Source organism: Eleutherodactylus coqui, chromosome 1 (genome assembly GCF_035609145.1).
Source record: "Eleutherodactylus coqui strain aEleCoq1 chromosome 1, aEleCoq1.hap1, whole genome shotgun sequence".
Classification (NCBI taxonomy): Eukaryota; Metazoa; Chordata; class Amphibia; order Anura; family Eleutherodactylidae; genus Eleutherodactylus; species Eleutherodactylus coqui.
This window is the reverse complement of record NC_089837.1, coordinates 479,189,615-479,214,237: the sequence shown is the minus strand read 5'-3', so window position 1 is coordinate 479,214,237 and position 24,623 is coordinate 479,189,615. Positions and strand designations below refer to the sequence as shown.

At 42.8% G+C, this 24,623-nt stretch overlaps 1 protein-coding gene across 2 annotated transcripts in view; it reads right to left on the bottom strand.

The window, feature by feature from the left end:
* ERBB3 (erb-b2 receptor tyrosine kinase 3) overlaps positions 1-24,623 on the bottom strand; it is an 85,384-nt gene that overhangs the window by 16,630 nt on the left and 44,131 nt on the right. For both annotated transcript variants that reach the window (XM_066585102.1, XM_066585111.1), the window contains exons 3-18: positions 24,013-24,199; positions 22,783-22,908; positions 14,848-14,913; positions 14,043-14,161; positions 13,822-13,960; positions 13,008-13,121; positions 12,736-12,856; positions 10,737-10,810; positions 10,545-10,632; positions 9,240-9,445; positions 7,970-8,102; positions 7,775-7,865; positions 7,520-7,674; positions 6,913-6,966; positions 2,251-2,392; positions 483-602 (exon numbers count right to left, since the gene is read on the bottom strand). In XM_066585102.1, coding sequence (XP_066441199.1) covers positions 483-602; positions 2,251-2,392; positions 6,913-6,966; positions 7,520-7,674; positions 7,775-7,865; positions 7,970-8,102; positions 9,240-9,445; positions 10,545-10,632; positions 10,737-10,810; positions 12,736-12,856; positions 13,008-13,121; positions 13,822-13,960; positions 14,043-14,161; positions 14,848-14,913; positions 22,783-22,908; positions 24,013-24,199 — 1,935 coding nt within the window. The remainder of the gene's footprint in view (positions 1-482; positions 603-2,250; positions 2,393-6,912; positions 6,967-7,519; positions 7,675-7,774; positions 7,866-7,969; positions 8,103-9,239; positions 9,446-10,544; positions 10,633-10,736; positions 10,811-12,735; positions 12,857-13,007; positions 13,122-13,821; positions 13,961-14,042; positions 14,162-14,847; positions 14,914-22,782; positions 22,909-24,012; positions 24,200-24,623) is intronic.

Sequence of the window (24,623 nt, the reverse complement as noted above, 5' to 3'; positions counted from 1 at the left end):
AGATCACTAAAAATATGAATGTATTTAAAGAGGTTGTCAGCAACTTTGACTATATTGATGATCAATTTAGTCGTCAATAGTTGATTGGTGGGGTCTACCGCTCAGGATCCCCACAGATCAGCTAATTGCCAGGTCCACTGACAGTAGCCTGGCGATCAGCTGATTTATGGGGATCCCAACAGGTAGACCTCCCCCCAACAATTAACTATTGATGACCTATCCTGATGATATATCATCAATAGTAAAAGTCCCCGAAAACCCCTTTAACGCAGCAGTGTCATTCTGGTTAGATTGTACTCTCTATTGTGATAAATCATCTTCTCTAAATGCAGCTTAACATTGATGAATAGATTAAGGATTTGTGTACTAATATATAGTGTAGCAGTCAGGGGCGTAGCTAAAGGCTCATGGGCCTGTGTGTAAAAGTTTATCTTGGGGCCCCCCAACTTCTCTTAACCCCTTAGCTGCTATAGGTATTATACCTTATGCACAGTGCCGAATACCCCAGATCCCAGAACCTTGAGTTTCTTCAGCTCTGTGCTTTTGAATATTCGAGCCTGTACAGTGTTGGTTTTTTCTGATGGATCCAACATTTCATTACCCTGAGGAAAAATAGCAATATGGTTTTCATCTACATTTATGACATCTTGCATCCGCACAATAGCATGAAAGTGGGCATAGATATGAACCCCTTCCCACCTGCAGCCAGTTTTGGGCTTCCTGACCAGGTCCCATTTGTCAAATAACTGGTAATAATTTGGAATGCTTTTACTAATGGAAGTGATTTTGAGTTTGTTTCTCATGATACATTGTACTTAATGTGAGAAAATGGAAGAAAATATAATTAAATCCATATAGTTTTTACTACTTTTGCACAAGGGGGCTGCATTCAGACGAACGTATATCGGCTCGGTTTTCATGCCGAGCCGATATACGTTGTCCTCGTGTGCAGGGGGGGGAGGATGGAAGAGCCAGGAGCAGGAACTGAGCCCCCACCCCCTCTCTGCCTCCTCTCCGCCCCTCTGCACTATTTGCAATGGGGAGAGGTGGGCTGGGGGTGGGGCTAAGTTCCATGAATTAGCCCCTCCCCTCCCCGCCCCTCCCCATTGCAAATAGTGCAGAGGGACAGAGAGGAGGCAGAGAGGGGGCGGGAGCTCAGTTCCTGCTCCTGGCTCTTCCATCCCCCCCCCCCCCCCCCGCAGATGAGGACGACGTATATTGCCTCGGCGTGAAAACCGAGCCGATATACGTTCGTGTGAATGCAGCCTAAAAGCATTTTTGCTGCACTCCTACTCCAATTACTGGAGACTCATATTCTGAGTCCCCTGGTAATCGTCACGATGCTTGTACAGCGCAATGCAGGAACTACTGGCCCCCTGCACCGTATATGTACACCACGTGTCGGTAAGGGGTTAAGCACTCAGATTCAGTCATTTTTATTGTAAACTGTCAGCTCCTAATTCCAAATCCACATTTATTATATTATAATTAGCATTCTTTGACGTCTGGGTTTTCGAACAGATGATTATTTAAGCAAATAAATATTATTTGCATAATGAAACGTTTCAAGATCTCTGCTTGCTGTCATTCAATAGAAACCTTGATGGTTTATTACCATACAATAAAAACCTGCTGTGGTCATGTGATGGTGCACAGCTCTGATAACTGTACTGTAACAAGCCATACACCTGTGTGATCTTCACCTGCCCTGGACAGATTTGTAGACACTGGAGTAATTAGTGAGGGTTTCTATTAAACAACAAGCAGTTGTATATTTTTTTATTCTAAAAACAACTTTTATTTAGCAATACTACAATATCCCTTTAAGGTATTTTTTTCTTCACTCCAGTGACAACTCCTGGTCCCTACAAGGCAAAGTAGCCAACCCTTATACAGCGTTCTGTGTTTAACAGGTATTTCATAAAGGTAAGGTCCCCTGCTACAAGCCCCGAGTCATGACCTACTCCTAGGGTGTCATCGCATCGTGACGTTTTCTTGGCAGATTGTTTTTGCGGGGTAGCTTCCCCAGTCATCTTTTACCCCCCAGCAAGCTGGGTACTCATTTTACCAAGGATGGAAGTTGGCTACCTGAACCAATCAGGGATTGAACCGACAACCTTCAGGTCGTGAGCGAGAGCTTACGGCTGCTTTAACATTCTGCGCCATATGAGGAACTATTCCATAAAACATGAATGCTATAGATACTAATTCACTTATATAGATTCACGAATGAGCTATTATCGCACTTACATCTCCTCTCTCCAGGTAGCGCCGCATAGCTCGCTTCTTTCGGATTCTCAATCCTCTCCAGTATAGAAGTGCTAGAAGAGTGCAGCAACACAGAACAAATATAGACACAACCACCGTCCCGGCCACCATTGCCTGCGTTTTACTGTAAAGGAAAGAGAAAGTAAAACTTTATCTAAAGTCCGGAACGTACGATCCTAGTGACAATCCAAGGCCACTTCCAGATGAGCGTTTTGTAACACGGCCGCATTACAGATCTGGTAAAGAAGACCCTACAACTATGTTATCAGTAGATCATTAGCCTCCGTATTTACTGCGATTGATTATATTGATTATACAGATCTGTATTCGCCCAACAGAAAATAATGCCAATACTGAGGTAAAAACCGACAAAAACAGGTCACGCCACAATTTTTAAAGCCCGTTTGTGAAAGATACGGCCATGTCCTTAGATATATAGATTTACTTCCATAGAATACGCTCGTTTGAAAGCAGCTTAATAGAATTAAACAATGGGACATTGGATGCACCTTGTTCCTGGTTCTGCTTCGGCCTTATTACTTGGTTGTGCAATAAAAATGGAGAGCAAGCAAACAAAAATGACCATTTGATACATTTCCTTTATGCGGTAACAGGCTGGGGCTATATGGGAACTTTTTGCGTCACTACACTGGAGGTGTATGCATAGTGGTGTGCACAGACCCCATGCACCGGCACATGGAGCCCCTATTGTACCGTATAACACAGCTGTAAGCTCGTATATTCCGCTAATAGGTACTACGGCATAATATATGTGGTGTTCTCCACTAGTACAGGGTTACCCAAAGTGTGCTCCCTGGACCACACGTCCTGCACGCTTATTTTCTCAGTACAGGCTTTTCAAATACCGCTACAGCGGTGAGTAGAGCAGGGACCAATGGCAGATTATGATAGGGGTGATTGAGGTGACCGCCCCAGCCCGAGACTCTAAGGGGGCTCACGGCCATCGCAATCGCCCCTATTGTAATCTGCACTGCTGAACCTCTCCCTGCATCTGAAGCGCATAGCGGCAATGGGGGACCCCAATACTACTGGGCAGCAATGGGGGGGCGCTATCACTACTGGGACTGCAATGAGCGAGCCTATTACTACTGGGGGCGCAATAGGGATCACTATTACTACTGGGGACAATATAGGGGTCACTATTACTGCTGAGGCTGCAATGGGGGAGCCTATTACTACTGGGGGCGTAGTGGGGGACACTATTACTACTGGGGCCAATATGGAGACACTATTGCTACTGGGGCCACCAATATGGGGGGGGGCACTATTACTACATAGGGCAGATTTGCTGTGGAATTAACAGTAGCTGCAGCAGCAAAGTGGATGAGATTTTGAAAATTGAAAATCTGCAGAAAACCCGTGTGGATATTGACAGTGCAGGATTTAATTCCGCAGCATGTTAATTTTAAGTATAATGTATATCAATAGACCATCCCGTGCTCCAGTGTTCCTCCCTGTTTTTTTTAAACGGCCCTGTCCTTTTTATAACGACGGAGGCAAAAATCATATGTTGTAATAAGCCACGCCCCTAACCCGTCCCCTGACCACACCCTCCATGGGGCTCCACAAGAAAATTTTGCTTCAAAAGTGCTCCATGGCTAAAAAAGTTTGGGAACGACTGCACTAGAAGCTTTCCAGTGTGATATATCATCCAACAGAACATGGCACCTTTTTTCTGCCTTATTCTATATGAAAAACCAAAAATTAACATCCAAATGCATTTGTATGGAACCCACACAGGGGTACAGTAAGGGCTTATAAACTTCTATGGGTGGCAAGTTACAACTGTGCAACTCACACCTTTTGCAGTGCGAAACTGTGTAATGGCCTCTAGAGGGCAGCAAAGCACAAGTCGCAATTCCTCTAACATGCAAGTACAAGTTCTGTACAACTCTGGCAGAAAGACTCCAGAAATTGTCATATGTGGAAGAAATAAATACAATTTGCTAACAATTGTGATTTTGATGTGCTAACAATATCAGCTAATTTTAACGAAGCACAATTATGTATGATGTCATTGTTAAAAATATCATTTGTATAGTTTGTCAAAAAGAGAAGTGTGTAATCTGTAGGTTAACAAAGTTTAACCATTTGCATATAATATCAGCATAATGAAACTTTTAATTAATAAGGCATTAAAGTGGTGGTGAGTGAGGATGGCTGCTCCCAATACCCCTCCTCGCCCTGCCACAAGTGGAGCTTCATGATATCAGCCTATGTGTTATAGTCATGTACTGTGCTTGGCTGGGTGGTTGATATGTAGGAACAACCCATGCACACTTTGACCTCGGGCTGCAGTAGTCAAGATGTCTATGTGAATGAAGCAATTATTTTAAAGGAGAATAGAGCTGAGATAATTGCAGTGATGTCATGAGATGAGTAATGTTCCCATGCCGGTGCCTGAAGCAGCATGATAGAGGCAGGAAGGGTGTAAAACACAGGTAAAAAAAAACTTATTTCTCTCCTAATTCCTGCTGGACCAAACCAAATTTCCAATCCACTTCTGCTGATCATAGCTGAAATCATGTGCTGGTCGTACGGGGAACACAGGAGGATTGTTCTCACAGTTCCTCTCACTGACTGGTACTCATTTTTATGGAAAAAAAGTAATCCGGTCTGAGATTGTGACTTCTCTTTATTCCACGTGGTTGATTAGGGAAATACCAGAACCATTTGGGCACTTTAATTCTTCATTGTCCTGATATATGCACCTGTGGTATACCGTATCTCTGTTCTGTTTCTGCTTAATATCTTCTTTTTATTACTATTATAATATATTTTATGGGTCAGGAACGCTATCTTTTCTCCTTAGGGAGAGCACCAAAAGGTGAGTGAATGGGGAGACTTATAAGGCATGCTCCTCTGGGTAATATGCAAATAGGAGAGATGGAACAATACCTCTGCAGCACCACCTATTGGAAGGCAGCATAACTGCAAGTCAATGTTAGGCTCTTTATACAAGCCTTGTAACAATGACTGGGAATTGAAAGCCTATTGAATATATTGTATCTAACACAAACTGATAGGATAACTATATAATTCACCGCATTTACAGCCAGGTAGTATTGGTATATTTAAACAGCATAATCTATAACTTAAAGGTCTTTGCACCTGCCAAAATGTATATAGTCTTTCCAAAGACCTGCACAAATGGTTCGCACACTTGGGACCCCACAAGCAGGTAGATTAATGGTTTCCAGTTTTTGGGTGGAAAGACTAAGGACAGGTTCGGAGCTTCTGCCACAGATCGGGCATGAGCTATTTCTTCTGGGAAAAAGCCATTCGGAATGCCTTAAATCAGATGGACCCCATTATAGTTATGGTGGTTCTGGTATTTTTGTTGTTCAGCCCTGAAGATGGGGCTGGTGTGGCTCTGTGGACGGACTCAACAGCTCACAATGGTATGCACTCGCTTAATGATTGACAGCTCCCTTCTGCAATCATTAAGCAAGGGGTTGGGGAAGACCGAGAGCAGAGAAGCACAGGACCAGTCTGAGCTGAGCGGCCCACCCATCAGGCGGTCTCAGGCTTATTTGTGTACAGCGTGCAGGTCAGAAGCATGAAGTTTCCTCGCTGATGGAAGTTCTACCAGAACAAATAATGGTATGATGCCCCTCCACGTATGAACGCTAACCTGAGAGTGCAAATGGTTACTAGTGCTAACTTCATATGACAGACTTCCTTTAACCAGATACATGGTTATTTTATCCTATGGGGGAGGTTCGGCTGAAGAAGTATTACCAATTATATAACTTAACCCTTTCAAATCCACTGTCTGACGTCTGAAGACATTCTGATTGAAGGCTGTACAGCTCTGATGTCGAAAGACGTCCGGCAGGGTATTCTTACTGTATATTACTGGCCACTCTATTGTCGGGGGACCTCTCCAGCATGTCCCATACCGCAGTACTGGCTCTAGCCAGCAGATGGCACCATTGTATAATGGCAGAAAGAGAAAGCCCCCTAGGAAACCCTGAATCCAAAATTGGATTGCAAAGGGTTAAAACTGTAATCAACTTCCTTTCCCTCCCACTGATTCTGGGCATTAGGGATACCAGAGAATAGATATGAGAACGGCCAGCTCTTCACTGAGATATGCTATAAAACTCATAAGCCATAAAACGTTATCAGCAGAAAACCCCTTTGACCTTAACGTAACATTCACGTGTGACTGATTTAGTTTGAATTGTGTTTTAATATAACTTTTCTTGTGCAGTATATATGGGCATTGGCTTTCTGCTTTAGTATCTTTCAGGGTGTTTACGGTCTAAGTTTCATTATAATTGAATCTCAGCTAACAGACGCTATTTACTAAAATTCCATTTACATGAGTCGATGATCAGGAATTAGTGTTCATTCATCTGATCATTGCTCTATGTGATCAGCTGACCAACAAGCAAACACTTGTTCATCACGTGATCAAATCTTTATGCCATACCAAAACTCATTGCTGTTAGCAATGATGAAAGTGTATGTGGCCAAATGATCGTACTACTCATCGTTCATCCCCCATACAGTCTGCTTTGCTGTGTGTGAAAAAGCCCTTTAAATAAATGCCGATATCATCAATTTGCGCTAGTTAGTTGTTTCAAATTGAGTGGTGTAAAAGGACCTTTGGTTTACCTTTCAGCACGCAGAACGATGTTCATGCAGTCTTGTATCTTCGGACCATCACACCTGTCAGAAAAAAAACTACTGCATTACTAAAAGCAAAAAGACAAATTAATATCAGATAAATGCCATAAAGATAGACTATCTCGGAGGCAAGCATTACAGGGGTATTCTGTGCTTTCACTATTGATGACCTATTTTCAGGAGAGCACACCAATAGTTGATCGGTGGCGGTCCACCGCTTGGGATCTGCATCGATCAGCTGATCCTCCAGCCTGCTGTCAGTGCAGTGGGCCGGACAAAGCCATGGGTGGTTAACGGGAGTCAAGCAGACTCCTACACTTACAGCCTTGACCACTGATGATGACATCAAACTACTGCATTGACATCTGGTGGAGGATCAGCTGATTGGTGGGGTTTTTGTTTGAGCAATGACATCATTGAACGGCTGTGATTGGTTAAGCCATTTTTTTGCACTTAAGTCAGAGCAAAAATTCAGGAGCGAGCCTGCTCGCCAGTCAGGAATCTCGCAAACCCCCAAACTACTTTAGCTGCCTGTCCCTCTATATAAGGAGTACGTATACTGAAGTTATCATTATGAAGAGTAGGATGGACTCACCCTTCCGTACAGTTCTCATGACAAGGTAGACACATCTTATTTACACCGGGGTACTTGTAGATGGGTCCCTTTTCGCCCAGGACTCCCTGAGGACATTTTTCCACACAATGTAGCCCATCTCGGTAGTTGGCACACCGTGTGCAAGAGTCTGCACCCTGACAGAATGAAGAGGATTAGAATTTGGAGCAAATATAGAAAAGTATAAGCAATTGTTCATTTTGGGGGGTAAGGGGAGTCATCAGCATCAGGACTTACTGTTCCATTGCAGGTTAGTGCACCTTCCACCTTCTGACATTCTGGGTGGCACGGCATACATACACCATCCTTTGCAAACTCCCTGCTGTCTCTATACAAAAAAAAAGTAAAGAAAAATTGTTACCAAATAGTGCCAGCGATTAATAGAATGACATGCAAAATAAATAAAAATGTAGTTGGGGCCTGTGAAATTACCCTTGATATAGGTTACAGTATGGTACACAGATCCCATCACGACTAAAGTTCCTGCATGATAGACACTGTTCAGGTCCAGGACCCCAGCAGCCGTTATCAGAACACAATGGGTCACATGCTTTTCCTTCTGTGACTGCAAAGATAAGATGATATCTCTATAAGTTATGCATTGGAATCTATCTTTCTTCATTGCTCTAAAACCGCCCATGTAAAGGCCCATTTAGACCCAATGATTCTCGCTCAAAAATTACTCAACGCTGTCTTTCATTGTACAAGTCTAGTTTTCTTGAATTGCGCGATGAACTCTTATCAGCGGAGCAGGCTGTTATCACAGTTGGCAGCGCTGATAAGATTCTTACAGCCTGTGTCCCCTGGTAGTTCACAGTGGGACACTGGCTGTAATCTCGAAGAACAATACAGCTGTTTGCTTATGCAGAACAGCTGTATTGTTCACGGAGTGGTGTCTCGCTCCGTCTGCATAGCTCTTTAGTAGCTACTTAGCTACTATAAACTATGCAAAGATGATCGCTCAAAACTGTCACTCTGACTGTCGTTTGAGCAACTTTTGAGCGATGATCTGTCAGTGTAAATGGGGTCTAACTCATAAATTGAAATGAATTAGTTCAATGTGTCTTCACCTGTGGAATATACAAGTGATACTCCCTTTTATTTAGTAAGTGAGATAATTGGCTAAGAAGCTACAACGTCATTGCAGCAACCCATATTTTCCTCACTTACTGTAAAATATGTCAAGAAATGGGCTTCTATTAACATATTATGTCAATAGAGTCCGTTCGGGGATATTCGGTTCCGTCCTGAGACAGAGCCATTTGGCCGTAGGGATTCCCCTTTCCTGCCCCTGAACGGAGCAGGAAAGGGGAACCCCGAGCGTAGATGTGAAACCAAAAAGATCAAGGTACAAATCTTTCCTCGAGGGACCTTTCACTCGGAACAGAATTATACCGGAGGACACAGCTGCTGATTCCACACCAAAATCCACATGTCTAACTGCGGATTTGGATGCAGAATTCCAGGCAGGTTTTAAGTCATTTTCAATTCCGCATCAAAATCTGCAAGAAGCTCTACTCCGACTTCCTGCCTCTATTCACAGGCCGATTATTGTTTGTCGTTCAGCTGGCATATACAATTGTTGTTTGGATTCCGGCAATCCAACGAGAATCTGAACAATTATCGTACAGTGTAAAAGGGCCCTAAAGCAGCAAAACCACATAAAATAAACAAAAAGTCAAAAGAAAAAATATAACGTTACCACAAGCATCTGGAGACTTGTTATTCTTCATATCACATTTCTGCTGTTTAGTTGCGAATAAGTATTTCCACTTAATGGTGTTATAATAGCAAAGGTTCTCATTTTCTGCTATATAAACCTTCCCGGCACTGATATCACGCAGTGAACGAAATCCCAGAGACGTCACATTGCTGTTCTTCATCACAAGAAGTGACGACACATCACGTCTGCAATATAGAATTGAGAGATCAGGTCTTCTGTCGAAAACACGAAGCAACAAAAACACAAGAAATAATTTTAAAAAGTTGATTGCGAACATTATAGTATGACAGCAATGTGCCAAAAACCACGTTATCCATACCATAATAAGTGCCGAAGTTTAACCAGCCACTGGTAATGTACAACACTTTTTGCAATGTTTGAAAACAACCACCTAGAGTTGGAGAAATATCTGATTTCCCAATAATATCAATTACATTGCTCACGTCTCACAAACACCTGAACTGCCCAGAAAATGGCACATTTGTAATATGGTAATTCTGAAATGTTATATAAAGCTAGGGTGGAAAATAAGGGCTATTTCAGAAATTAGAACTGTCCAGACTATTGTATCAAACCTAACCTTCTACTTGAAGTGTAAATGACCAAATTGAAGCTAACTTATTATGAACATATTATGAAAACAAATAATGATGTTTGGGAGGTTAAAATTGTGAGAAAAAAGTAATGGCCCATTTACACGCAACCATCGTGTAAAATCCATCGTTCAGCTGGAGAGAAATAACAGGTACCGCACGCTGTTTTCTCCACAGGAGTCAGAGATTACATTGTATTCTGCGGACAGCCTCTGCGAGAACAAAGGAGCTGCCTGCAGAGCTTAGACCACCTGGTGAGCTCTGCAACCAGCTCCCGGAGGCCCTTTTACACGCAAATGAAGCTAATAAAGTGTTAATAGACATTAGTGTCTATTAACACTTTATGCAAAATGATCACTAAAACGTTCAATCATTTGAAAGATTGTCTTTGCGTGTAAATGGGCCTTTAGATCATCAACTACAATATGGATGAATGCAATCACAAGAAGATCTTACTATTTCATGGCACACAGGAAGAATACGAAGAATGAATATTAATGATAATAATACTTTAGTGAATGGAGTTTGAAAACCTTGGCTGCATCTGAAGTTTAGGAACTAAATGCAGTGATAAATTTACTCTAAAATTAAGCTTGACTAGCAAGTCATTAAGGTTCCAGAAGATCTAAAACATGTAGTTTGTAACTACCAAAAAGTATGGATATACAGTATGCGTCCTTAAATTACTCACAGGAGAGTCCGACCACCAATGGTAGTGAGGCTGGAGAAGACACTGAAGTCATTCATATGTTTTGGCCATGACTGGATGTTCAGGTATCCTAAATTGAGAGGTATGGTCAGTTTCAGAACAAGCTGTTATGTTCATACTACAAGAGGAGAACTTTTATTCACTTATCCAAAATTTCACTGGCCTTCTTCCTACCTGTTATTTCTTGCACAGTTTTGAAGACATTCAACTTGTTAGGGTCCAAAGCAGTGATATTCATAAACTCATCCCTAGAATCATAAATATAGTTAATGAAAAAATAAACCAAGATTTAAAAAGGTACCATAATGCTTCTCTCCCGTTGAGTATGGTCCTTAGAGCTAAGAACTCATCTTTACTAGAGATGAGCGAGTATACTCGCTAAGGCACATTACTAAAGATTCGGGGGCCGGCGCAGGTGACAGGTGAGTTGCGGCGGGGAGCAGGGGGGAGAGAGAGATCTCCCCTCCATTCCTCCCCGCTCTCCCCGCCCCCCGAATCTTTAGAGAAGAGCGGGGAGATACTCGGTTAAGGCACTACTCGCTCGAGTAATGTGCCTTAGTGAGTATACTCGCTCATCTCTAATTTTTACGTTTTACATCACCAGTGTTCCTTGTCACTTTAAAAGCCAACCAACGATGGAGAATTTACGCTTTTGTCTAACTTTACACTACCTACTGACTTAGCTGACTCATATTTTCCATCAAAACCTAGCTGCACAATGTTGCATATTAAGTCTTGCCCTTTCCCCTCCACCGAGCTCCCTTTTCCTCTAAACCAGAACCAATTGTTTAGCAAGGCACAAAAAGTTTTTAAATGTAGTGCACAACATATACTCCAGTTTTTTGGAGCGTCCTGAGCTAGAGTTCTGATGTATTTAGCTTAGAAAATCTCCCCCATTGTAAGTTTTTGTTTTTTCAAATCAAAATGGATACCAGATTTTTTGAGAAATACAAGAATAAAGCAAATATCTGATATACAGTGGGTCAATAAAATCTCCAAACCCTTTCAATTTTTTCACATTTTGTTATGTTGTTGCCTTGTGTAAATGAAAAAAAAACATTCTGCTTTTCCCCATCATTCTGCACTCAATATCCCATAATGAGAAAGTGAGAACAGAATGTTAGAAATCATTGTAAATGTTTAAAAAATGAAAAACCAAACTAACATTTTGCATTGACATAAGTATTTAGAACCTTTGGTATGACACTTTAAATTTAGCTCTGGGGGCTTCCAATGTCTCTTGATCATCTTTGAGATGCTTCTACACCTTGAATGGAGTCACAGTTCAGTTAATGGGACATAATTTTAAAAGACACCCACCTGTCCATACAATGTCTCACAGCTCACAATGCATATCAGAACCAAAACCAAGCCATGAGGAGGAGAAATACTGCTTGTAAAGCTAAGTAATTGCATTGTATGGAGGCACAAAGCAGGAGAAGGCTACAATTTCTGCTGAAAGATCCCAAAATCACAGTGGCCTCCATGATTCTTAAATGGAAGACGTTGTGAACAACTAAGACTCTTTCTAGAGTTGGCTGACCCACCAAACTAAGTAAAAGGGGGAGAAGGGTCTTGGTAAGAGAGATGACCAAAAACCCAATGGTCACTCTGGCTGAGCTCCAAAGATCCTGTATGCAGATGGGAGAAACTTCCAGAAGGTCAACCATCACTGCAGCCTCCACCAATCTGGGCTTTAAGGCAGAGTAGCCAGAGAGAAGCCTCTACGCAGTAAAAGACACATAAAAACCCACCTGGAGTTTGCAAAAAAAAACTCCTAAAGGACTCTCAGACTGTGAGAAACAAGACTCTTTGGTCTGATTAAATTAAGATTGAACTTTTTGGACTTGGTTCTAAGCTTCATGTCTGGAGGAAGCCAGGCATAAATTTGCAAAAATTTCTAACTTTCTGTTCCCACTTTGTCATTATGGGGTATTGAGTTCAGAACGATGGGGGGAAAACTTGAACCTTTTTTTTATTTGCACAAGGTCACAACATACAAAATGTGAAAAAAGTGAAAAGGTCTGAAGGCTTTCCGGACCCACTGTACACTGCCATATCCATCTGACCAGTCCAAATAAATGCTATTCAAGAAGTGCAGAATATAATATCATTGAGAATTTCCTATATCCGTATGGAATGGATATATACTAAATAACAGATTTCGTCTTACCCATCTAGTCCAATGGTAAGGAAGTCCAGATTGCCCAAGATCTTTGTGCAGTTAATGAATTCATCAATATTACTAGAATCCACAGTCTGCGGTCTACCAGCAATACCGGTTCCATCACATGCTGAGAGAAAGAGAAGAAATAGCAAAAGTGAATTAGAAGAATTCACTACGTTCTTTGCACAGGGACTCTTGGCACTCTGAGCCCAGACCTGGAGCCTATTTAGCATCATTATCATGCCCTCAATGTGACATCCCTAGAAATTGATGGCTACCTTTGGGACAAAGGCCTGAACATGGCTCACACATCTTGACTCCATTTTTTGTGACTTCCATCTTGCTACTGGGACATGCACGAACACAAGAGTTCTGGTCTATCACATAGTTATCTAAAGAAAACAAAAACAAGCATTAGTGGAGAATACAGATGACACATGAAGTGACTACAAAGGAAGAATCTGCAAACACTTTTCACTTCTTTTGTATAAAAGCTTTTAACATGGACCCATCAGACTTTACATGTGTCATATGAAGAGCTGCTGATAAGATACATATATAGTTCAGTAGATTATATTGAGTGCTAAGCCGCTAACTAAAACACAACACCCACTGTCCAACACGGCAGTGCTCTCATTAAAGGGTGATTCTGGCTCTTTTTTCTACGTTTCTATTGATGACCGATAGGTCAATAGATGAACAGCGGGGACCTGCCGATGGGATCCCCCCTGATCAGCTGATTCCTGGATCCCATGTGAGTGCAGGAATCAGAAAGCACAGACCCAAGTTGTTACTGAAGCGCAGCTCCCATTAAATTCAATGGGAGTTGCACCTGCAGTACCAACACCGGCCTCTGCGTTACAACCCTTTTAATGCAGATCTGTGAGGTCATGCAGTTCAGCCCCAGTCACTTAAATTAGCAGTAATTACTCATTAGGGAGTCTAAAGGACTTTCAAATAAATAATTGCAGCTTGACATCATCTATTTATATACTATTTTAGGACAAACATTTCCCTTTTATCTTCCCTGTGAATATTCTTATACAACAGATTGAAAGGATTAGACATTGTAACTTGTCTGCCTATACATACGGGGGCAGCTCTTCACACATGATCCTCCATACTGGAATTTGGCATCAGGGCCATGTTCCATTTGGCCGGTCAGAGAGTTGTAAATCAGCTGAGAACATCGTGAGACGCAGGTCCCGTTATCATTGAAGTTCCGGCATGACTGTATATGAAAGACAGTAATGAATATTGGAAATCGTCACTATAAAAGTTGGTTCTACTATGGTTCAGCAAGCGTTACTTACAAAGCACTGGGTGTTTAGGGAACCTGTGCAGCCCCCCGCACACTCATCATGGCAGCATTCAGTGGGGGTCTGTCCATAGCAACGTCCATTGCACTGCTCGGCACATATGCTCTTTGTTACTGCGTGAAAATATATATTTATTTATATAGGTAGCCATGGCTGACAAATGGTAACAGTAACATAGTATGTTAGGCTCAATGAAGACAATGTCCATCTAGTTCAGCCTGTTTCCACCTTCTTGTTGATGCAGAGGAAGGCAAAAAACCCCAAGAGGCTGGAGGCAATTAGCCCATTAGGGCTGTTTTGCACTACTTGATATCACCCAGTCTACATACAGAAGTATTAGCAATGCCTTTGTTAAAGGGGTTGTCCAGTTGTAAACTGTTGATAGCTATCCTCAGGCTAGGCCATCAATAATAGATCAGTGGGATTCACCGTAAGGCACCGCAGCTGATCTGCTGTTTGCTGGGCTATTGTGCTCGTGCACTGAGCAGATTTCTGCAAGAAGCAGACAGCTCCGTTCTTACTGCAGTGGGCAGGCTTGGTATTACAATGAAAGCTCCTGTTCACTTTAATGCCTGCAATACCAAGCCTGGCCACTAGAGTAAGAATGGGGCTGTCTGTTTCCTACAGAAATCAGCTCAGTGCATGCGCACACCAACTTGGTAAACAGCTGATCGGAGGGTTGCTGTACATATAAGGAAGTCATTATGGTGATGGATACACTGACTTTTTATGAATCTGCTATCATTTTTGGAAATGGTATTACCACTTGAAAAACAATGAAGAAAAAGTAAACCCTTACATTTCTGACAGTCCTCTTCTCCCGGTCCCCAACACTTCCCATTACAACTTGGATCACAAGGTTTACCTACAGGAAAATATAAGACAACTTTAGGCAACAAGATAAGATCTGCACATAGATTTGTCTAAAAATATTAAATGTAATAATCATTGATCAGTTTTTAGGGTCTCATTTATTAGAACCGTTTCAGCAAACACGGGGCCTTGTATAGTGTTCCCATTAAGCAGTGGTTAGTGGATAAGGCACTATGGCAAGGAGGCAAATCGGTGGGTAAGGTGTGATGCCCTGTGTAATGTTCTGCTGGGAAACCTTGGATCTTGGCAGGGGTGTAATTATAGGGAGTGCAGAGGTAGCAGTCGCTACCAGGGCCAGGAGCCTTAGGGGACCCAAAGGCCCCCTTGTTACATACAAAGACACCCTGGAAAGGAGGCTGTGTTTGTGCGCGGCCTTGTCTCCACTGAAGTATATGGAGAATGCAGCTGGCAGGAATTGGCGGAGTCCCATTTACCCAATATGTGCCGATTCTGCATGCAGCTCATGGGGTAGCTGGGGGCCTACTGGAGAATTAATTGGTTCCCCTGTAGACCAGTCTCAGCTTGCATGTGAATGTTACAGTGACAAGTACCTCCTAAACATTGTATAGCCCATCTTGACAATAGTATTCCCTATTAGCAGTGACTACCTTCCCTGCCATGTGTAACTCACTAAAATCAAAGAAAGTGACAGATTTGTTAGATATCACCTGCTAGGAGGAACATCTGATAAATCGACTGCCCTGGAGTAATGCACAGCGCCAAAAGTTACTGATTTGGGAAGGTCCCTAAACGACGCACTTCATAGAGCTGTCCAAATATAATGGACTGGTGACATTGTAGCACCACACTAACCAGCTGGTGCCACGACATTTCTTTTAGGGTTATTTATGTGTTTTAATAATAAAACATGATTGTTGTGCGTCTTTTAAAGTGTTTACATTAAAGCAGAAATACGGCTGGCCTCTAGAAACAGGATAAGGATGGCAGAAGTTTTGCCAAAGCAGGGTTTATCTTGGCACCCAGATGGCATGAGCTAATATTTGTCAAAAGGGTTTGTAGAGCTGAACTGTATGGCACCTGAAACAAACTTGATTGTCATCACAGGCATATATGGGGAGTTACACATAATGCACATAAATTAAAAGGGTGACATCTTATCTATCAGCACTAGGCAAAAAAACAAAGATGCCACACAATAACAAGAGATGGGATAGGGTTAACTGCAAAGTATGCTGCATACATTGGTCTCAGCATATAGCATGCAATGCCTATGTGGGCTCTATAGCTAACAATGTACTAATCTACTGCAAACACTTAAGATTGTGAAACTGTTTGGAGAATTCCAGGAAAGGTAGTCACTGCTATGGTAAAGTGAAAGACAAATGCTCAGGTTTTCACAATATCATTTTTCTATTCTGTAAGGAAGGGAACGAAACAAACTAGATGTGAAGAATAAGAGAAATGTACAGTATTGTGTAAAAGTTGCAGGCAGGTGGGGAAAAAGTGAGGCAAAGTTCAACATTTTTCAAAAGTAGAAGCCATCTGACTCCAAATGTATTCTGCATCAGGACAACAACCCCAACGATACAGACAATGTCATTACCAACTATCCTCAGAGTAAAGAAGAACAAGGAGTCCTGCAAGTGCTGATATGGCCCCACTGAGCCCTGATCTCAACATCATCCAGTCTGTCTGGGATTACATGGAGAGACAGAAGGATTTGAGCAAGCAGAAGATCCGTGGTTGGTTCTGCAAGATGTCTGGAACAATCTCCCTGCCAAGTTCCTTCAAAAACTGTGTACAAGTGTGCCTAGAAGAACTGATGCTCATTTAAAGGCAAATATTGATGTGATATAGATTTCTCTTTTTTCATTCACTTTGCATTTGACAAAAAAAAACTATTAAAGCTTCTATTTTTACTTTACAACATTTTTTACACAGCTGCCTAAAACTTGTACGCAGCACTGCACCTTATTAGAGTTTGTTCATATAGGGCAATTGTGACATGAACATGAATTACTGTCCATGTAATACAAATACAACCTGAGTATGCCAGAAGAGAAGCTGCTTGTATAGAGAAGCACTGCATTCTGGTTCATAGAGGGGAATCCCGGGCAGTGGAAACTATCTATGATATCCATATGCCCCAATAGAGCATATGGACAGAGGTTGTCTTCACGAAGCAATCACTGTAAGGTGTCCATACACATTCAATGGAAGTCAACCTAACCTGCCCATGTACTGTGTATGGGGTGTCCTGACTGTTTTTCAATGGCAATTGTCAGCGGAAAGTAGATTTGGATTTCGATGTGTCTGATCCTTTGTTCCTGGGGAAGACTGCTGCTGCCAGAGGTGTCTGGCAGCAACTTCTTCCCCTCATCCCATTTAAAACACATGCATGCTTTGTATATGTGAGAGCCTGGGGAATAGTTGTTTGGGTAGCAGCTATCTGAAGTGTATGGGTACATTCATACCTTTTGTGAAATACTTGTTTTGGAAAATAAAAAAAATTTAAAAAGACAAAAAAAAATTTCAACTCCTGATGTACCAATTATGTAAGATTTAGGTAAAATTCCTTTTTATACTCAAAATGGTTTATACAATTTTAATCTAAAAGTGAATGGCCCAGGACTATTAATTAGGAGTATTAATATGTAAAGCGAATCCTAATTAATTAGGTCGCAGGATATTACAGGGTGGTAGGACAGGACTAGAGATGAGCGAACGTACTCGTAATGAGTACTTACGCACCCGAGTACCGCCATTTTCGAGTACTTCAGTACTCGGGCGTAAAGATTCGGGGGGCGCCGGGGGGCGGGGAGAGGCGCGGCGGTGCGGGGGGGAGCAGCGGGGAACAGGGGGGAGCCCTCTCTCTCTCCCTCTCCCCCCCACTCCCCACTGCTACCCCCCGTGCCGCCACGGCGCCCCCCGAATCTTTACGCGCGAGTACCGCTGTACTCGAAAATGGCGGTGCTCGGGTGCGTAAGTACTCGTAACGAGTACGTTCGCTCATCTCTAGACAGGACCCATCCATTAGTTTTAGGATGCAGCAAATGACAGTGTTACAGTTGTAACAATAGTAACAGTGCTACGCTTGTCATTCTTCATGGTCTCTTGTGTCAGCCACTTTCCGTTTTGCTAATACTGTGAGAGAAGTGGTATTCTTTGCACATTCATACTGTGATAATGAACATCTTTGCATATGCACTAATTTTCGTAATGAATCACTCAACTTGGCATCGAATAACGTAATGTAAATTGAAAAAAAAGGACATTTAGTTGAGTTTTAGGAAACTACAAACTGGAAAATAGCTAATATTTCTAATTTTCTTCAGTCTAGTTAATTTCTTCCGTTGTTCTGTGTTCTCTTTGGACAACCCCACTCCATAAGAGATTGGTCCCATTAGGTCTTGGGGACATAATGGAGGAGGCTTCCCTTTCATACCCAGTGGATGTGCTGAAGGACACTGCATCTGTGCATTACTTATGACTCAGTGATTTCACTGCAAGGATCAGCTAGTAGTAAGCTGACCGCCCTATGTACCAATCCCACAAGCTAGTGTATTCCTGGGGACCTGCTTACACAAGCTGATTGCCATAAACCTCCATCTGACAATCTACAGTACTCCTGTGGACCTGCTTACATAAAAGGTAGTCAACTAGGCAGCTATCGATAGAGATATCTGTGACCTGCAATCCCTGCATCATAGGATTGATAGCATGGAAAAATGATAGAGAAAGCAGAGACAAATCTCAAGATGGTGCCTGATGAGTATCAGACAGGAGACTGCACTGCATGCAAGTCGCTGCGACATACAGAGGAGATGTCCAGAGTGTGGTAGGCAATCAAGTGAGGGGTGTAAGGCTGGAAAAATGTGTTTTTGCCGGAGTGGCCCTTTAGTGACTGACATTTTGAAAAATATTAAACGGCAAGCGTTCAAGGCTATTTCGGTCTCTTCTTTAGCATAGTACTACTTACGTCTCTTCACCACAACTAATGGAAAGACCTAAATAATCTTGGAATCCTGCTGTATATCATCTCTTTTATTTCCGTTCTTGATTAAAGGGGTTGTCCAATGAGAGATAACCCTTTTCAGAATGTGGCTCTCGAGCAATCAACTGATTGCCTTGGGTCCTGCTTTCGGCACCCCCAGCAAATTCTTGATTTAGGCCATCAGTTGACTGACTACCCTGAAATACAAGGATGGCTAAAGGTCCACCAGAGTGATAGACACTCTTACAAAGTGGCTCTCTATTTCAGCTCATAGAGCAGGGTCCAAGCGAGGCATGCTGCTCTATGACAACCATATACCCTAATAGGACATATGAACATGAGTTGTCTTCTTGGGACACCTTCTATAAAAGGTATCATAACTGGAAGACTATAATTTAGTTTCTCTTATTGGGAGCATTTTTTTTCAAACACTATGCCAAACCTTTTTCTTTTGGCTGATGTAAATTGACTATAAAAGAGCTTTTCCCCTTCAAATCTGCCGCTAAGTGCCAAGAAATGATGTTTCTTCTTGTCTTGGAAAACCAGTGTCTTCTCTACAAGCAATAGGTTTCAATTTGGTGAGCGAGTAGTGCCTTATGCGAGTACCTGCCCGCTCGTCTCTAAAGATTCGGCTGCGGGCGGGGGCGGGGAGCGGCGGGGGAGAGCGGGGAGGAACGGAGGGGAGATCTCTCTCTCCCTCTCTCCCCCGAGCTCCCCCCTGCTCACCGCCGCAACTCACCTCTCACCCGCGTCGGCAGCCGAATCTTTAGAGACGAGCGGGCAGGTACTCGCATAAGGCACTACTCGCTCGAGTAGTTTGCCTTATCGAGTATACTCGCTCATCTCTAACAGCCATCTTTATGTTTTCAATTCTGCATGAAAATGTCCCTTGGCGCCTCTGTGACTATACAGCTAGTCGACTTCAACCGTTTGCAGCCACAATGTAATTAGCCCCCTGCATTCCGATGTAAATCGAAGCAAGAAGTATGATTTCAGTGATTTCTAATTCATTTGTGCAATGTAGCTCCAAAGTTGAGCTCTATTATTAAAAAAAAGGTAAACAGAGGTGTGTAGATATGAGCGAGCGTAGAGTTTCATACACAATTGTCCAGGTTCCTGACATGGAAATCAAATACATCTTTTGTATAAATCAGTAACTCAGGGTGGAGGTTATTTTCCTTGACACCTAGCCCTGCATATGAAGATTTGCACGTTTCTGTACTGCAATCTTTACCCGGCCAGTTTTAATCTTATTGATAAGACATCTGGACTTGACCCAAGTGAGACTGCCAAGTTCCAAAGAATACTGGATGCAGACACTTCAGGGATACATAGTAACAGGCTCGTTGTTGTGTATCAACTCCTGGTCTGCGCTGTTTCATTTATATCCCAACGGCTGTAACTGTAGTCAGCAATAAACCTACTCGGCTGAACGTATTGTTCTCCAGGACACCTTGTTTTCGAGAGCAATCGGGAAAAAAATGGATCTTTAGTAGAGATGAGCGAGTATACTCGCTAAGGCACATTACTCGAGCGAGTAGTGCCTTAGCCGAGTATCTCCCCGCTCGTCTCTAAAGATTCGGGGGCCGGCGGGTGTGACAGGTGAGTTGCGGGGGGGGGAGAGAGGGAGAGAGAGATCTCCCCCCCGTTCGGCGCGAGACAACCCCGATGCAGGGGTTAAAAAAACAACCCGCACAGCGCTTACCTGAATCCCGGCGGTCCGGCGTCTTCATACTCACCTGCTGAAGATGGCCGCCGGGATCCTCTGTCTCCATGGACCGCAGGGCTTCTGTGCGGTCCATTGCCGATTCCAGCCTCCTGATTGGCTGGAATCGGCACGTGACGGGGCGGAGCTACACGGAGCCCCATTCAGAAAAGAAGAAGACCCAGACTGCGCAAGCGCGGCTAATTTGGCCATCGGAGGGCGAAAATTAGTCGGCTCCATGGGAACGAGGACACTAGCAACGGAGCAGGTAAGTATAAAACTTTTTATAACTTCTGTATGGCTCATAATTAATGCACAATGTACATTACAAAGTGCATTAATATGGCCATACAGAAGTGTATAGACCCACTTGCTGCCTCGGGACAACCCCTTTAAATACCTGTGATTAAGTTAGGTAAATGAATCTAATGTTAAGAGAATGTATTCAATAAGGACTTGTTATACTACAAATGAATGTGATTATTACATGCAATGTAAACTTGATTCACAATAAAAACCTATTGGAAATAAAAATAGCAGTATTTTTTCCACACCTGCCTAACTTTTGCATATAATGGGTCTCTACTTTGGCACATACAGTAGGTCAGATATAGTATAAAACCCAAGATGTGAGCAGAATAGAGATGAGCGAGTATACTCGCTAAGGCACATTACTCGAGCGAGTAGTGCCTTAGCCGAGTATCTCCCCGCTCGTCTCTAAAGATTTGGGGGCCGGCACAGGTGACAGGTGAGTTGCGGCGGGGAGCGTGGGGGAGAGAGGGAGAGAGAGATCTCCCCTCCGTTCCTCCCCGCTCTCCCCCACCGCTCCCCGAATCTTTAGAGACGAGCGGGGAGATACTCGGCTAAGGCACTACTCGCTCGAGTAATGTGCCTTAGCGAGTATACTCGCTCATCTCTAATCTTTAGTGTTTGGAAAACCTTTGACCAACTCATTCCCATATCATAAATATATAACACATCTATTTATTAATGTATTTGTTTTTTTAATATTTTAATACTTTCTAAATAACACTTTCTAATACTTTAAAATACTATTTCAAATACTTTCAATTTTGAATCATTTTTAAGTGCTGTCCTACTTGTAGCAATCTATCTAACTACAACAGGTCTTCATATTTTTAGGAGGTGCCTAGTTTGCTTCAGAGTTACATTTGACCTTAGACTTTCTATGCACCTTTCGACCTTTCATAACATCGTTATTAGAGTTGAGTGAACGTACTCTGGTGAACTTGATGCTCGTTCGAGTATTAGCGTACTCGATGGTGCTCGTTACTCAAACGAGCATCAAGCCGCGTTCAACCCCGCCCTAGTTTTTGGCTCCTCCCTGCTGTGATGTGCCCATTTTGGCCCCTCCCTGCCACAACGCAGCGCGCGTCAATGGCAAATTTTTGAGAGAGAGGCAGGGAGAGAGGAAAGGAAGGAAGGCTCGGGACCCGGCATCCCACATACAAAAATGCTCGAGTCTCCCATTGTAGTCAATGTGGTTCGTTACTCGAGTAGAGCTCTCGAATTCTACGAAAAGCTCGACTCGAATAACGCGGACCCGAGCATTTGGGTGCTCGCTCATCTCTAATCTTCATGAGATAACGATGTCTGACTATCTGACAATGACTCCCTTGGCTTGAGCCTATAAGGGTAGTTTTGCACGGGCCGATAGTCGCCTGAATAATTGCTCAAATTATGGCAAGGGACCCAACAGAAAAAGTGAGTGAGAATCGCTCACTTATTGGAGTCGCTTAGTCTTGAGCTCACAACAGCTAACAACAAAGCAACTATCAGCCTGTGAACGATTGCCTGTTTACTCTAAATTGAGGCGGGCAGCCAAAAGACATCTGCGATATGCTCCACCTGCATTCAGCGAATGACTATTATACCAGTGCAATAAAGCATAGGAACAATAATCGTTGGAACGGCTCACGGTCGGTTAAGTGTTCGACAGTCTACTAGGTATTTATGTATTGAACATCATCCTCGACAGTTTTATCTTCACTGTTCGGTACACCCAGAAGTTTTTCTTCTTCTTTTACCTGTGCTGTGAAATAGTGAAGGCAATATGCAAAACTAAAGGCAGATATCAAAGAAGGATGAAAGCAAAGTAAAGCCAATTAGTTCTATAGAATCGGTCCATCAATCTTCCTGTCAAATATACGTTGAGAATAATCAAATTAAGTAGGACTTACAATTGGCAGCATTGTGTTTAATTTCAATTTGAGCCTTTGAATCTCGTATGATGTCTTGCCAGTCAATGGTATCTGTGTAACACAGCTGCTCATTCATAGTTATATGAACACCCCCAGCTAGAATCTCTGAAAACAAACACAACGGGAAAGAAAGATTGGAATTAAAATGGCTGCTTATGCAAAAATAATGTGAAGGTTGCCATTTTGTGAGCCGAATAAACATCCAGTTGACTTAATCTACAAAATGGGGACTGCAGAGCGTGCAAGTGACAGGTGTACCTTCAGATAGTCGGAATCCGCGATCTTCTACAGTGAAGTGTTGACATTTTATTGTGTTCTCTTCATATGGGAAAATGTATGCTCTTTTGTGAACAGGTTTTGTTTGCTAAAGTCCCAAACCTGTATAACCAGTGTGCTTATCCAAAGATAGAGACATGTTCTTATTTTATCGGTTTGCCCGATAGAGAAGAAAACATAATAGTGTTGGCACAGCTCCACTAGTAGTAAAGCAATGAATATGCAAACAAAGGACTAAAGTCCAAAAGGGAGTTTCTCAGCCGGGAAGTAGTAAGCACTATGTAGAGGGGTCAACAAAAGCGGGTGTATGGCTTGTCTGACTAATAGGACTAGTCATGAGGAAGGGTAGCTATAGAACCTGATTGGCAATAACAGAGGTTATTGTAAGAGGCTCTCCGCACTGGGAAGTCAGCTTGTCCTCTCAATGAGTCTCTGTCCTGGGAACGTAGCTTATTTTTCCTTTTTTTAGAACCATTGTTTTCTTTCTGCACCCCCGTCCCCCTTCCCCAAAAAATCTCACTAGTTCAATTAAGTCTTTTAATTCTCTCAAATTCTAATTGACAGAAAGTCAAAAAAGTGGCATGTTTTTTCCCCCACACATAGCACCACTCTTGTAGATGGACTGTGTTTGGTATCACAGCTCATCCCATTTCACATGTATGGGGTGGAGCTGAAATATCTAACATACCGCATGGTGGCCGCTGATTTTGGATATAGCAGACCGTTGTTTATAATCCTGTACATGGATGATAGGTGATACCCGATAATGCTGGTGATCTTTATTAGCACATGTTAAACTTTTGTAACTTTTTTCATTGTGTTCTGTGAACTGTCTACTGCAGTCTGTGTTTTGGGACACATGGGCCTATGCATACAATACAGTATATGGACCTCACCCTGTATCTAGAGATGTACAGGTCATTTTATCCTTACCTGTAAGATGGTAGAAGCTGAGCTTCTGGATACCACGGGTGCCATTAACCTGGTTATTAAGTATCATGTAAAGTGAGTATTTGTCTTCATAAAGACTCTGCCCTCGAATGACTCGCAGGTTGTCGAGTGGCAAATAGGTAAAAATATTCAAGGCGATCAACACGTATCCGGTCACTTCACGGATGGACTGAAAGTAAAGAATTGAAATACATTTTACTTACAATTCATATCAACATTTATAATTGAATCGTCAACTAAACACCAGAGATGAGCGAGCGAACTCGCTAAGGCAAATTACTTGAGCGAGTATTGCCATTTTCGAGTACATGCCCACTCGCCTCAAAAGATTCGGGGGCGGCTTGAGGGCGGCGGGGGAGAGCGGGGAGGAACGAGGGGGAGATCTCTCTCTCCCCTCCGCTTCCCCATGCTCACTCCAGCAACTCACCGCTCACCCTCGCCGGCCGCCGAATCTTTTGAGACAAGCGGACATTCACTCGAAAATGGCAATATTTACATGAGACAATTGTTGGGAGCTTAAGCACCCAACAGTCGTCCCAAAGATTATTGCTCACCGAATGAAGGTGGAGTGCGCCAGAGATCTCTCCCAGCCG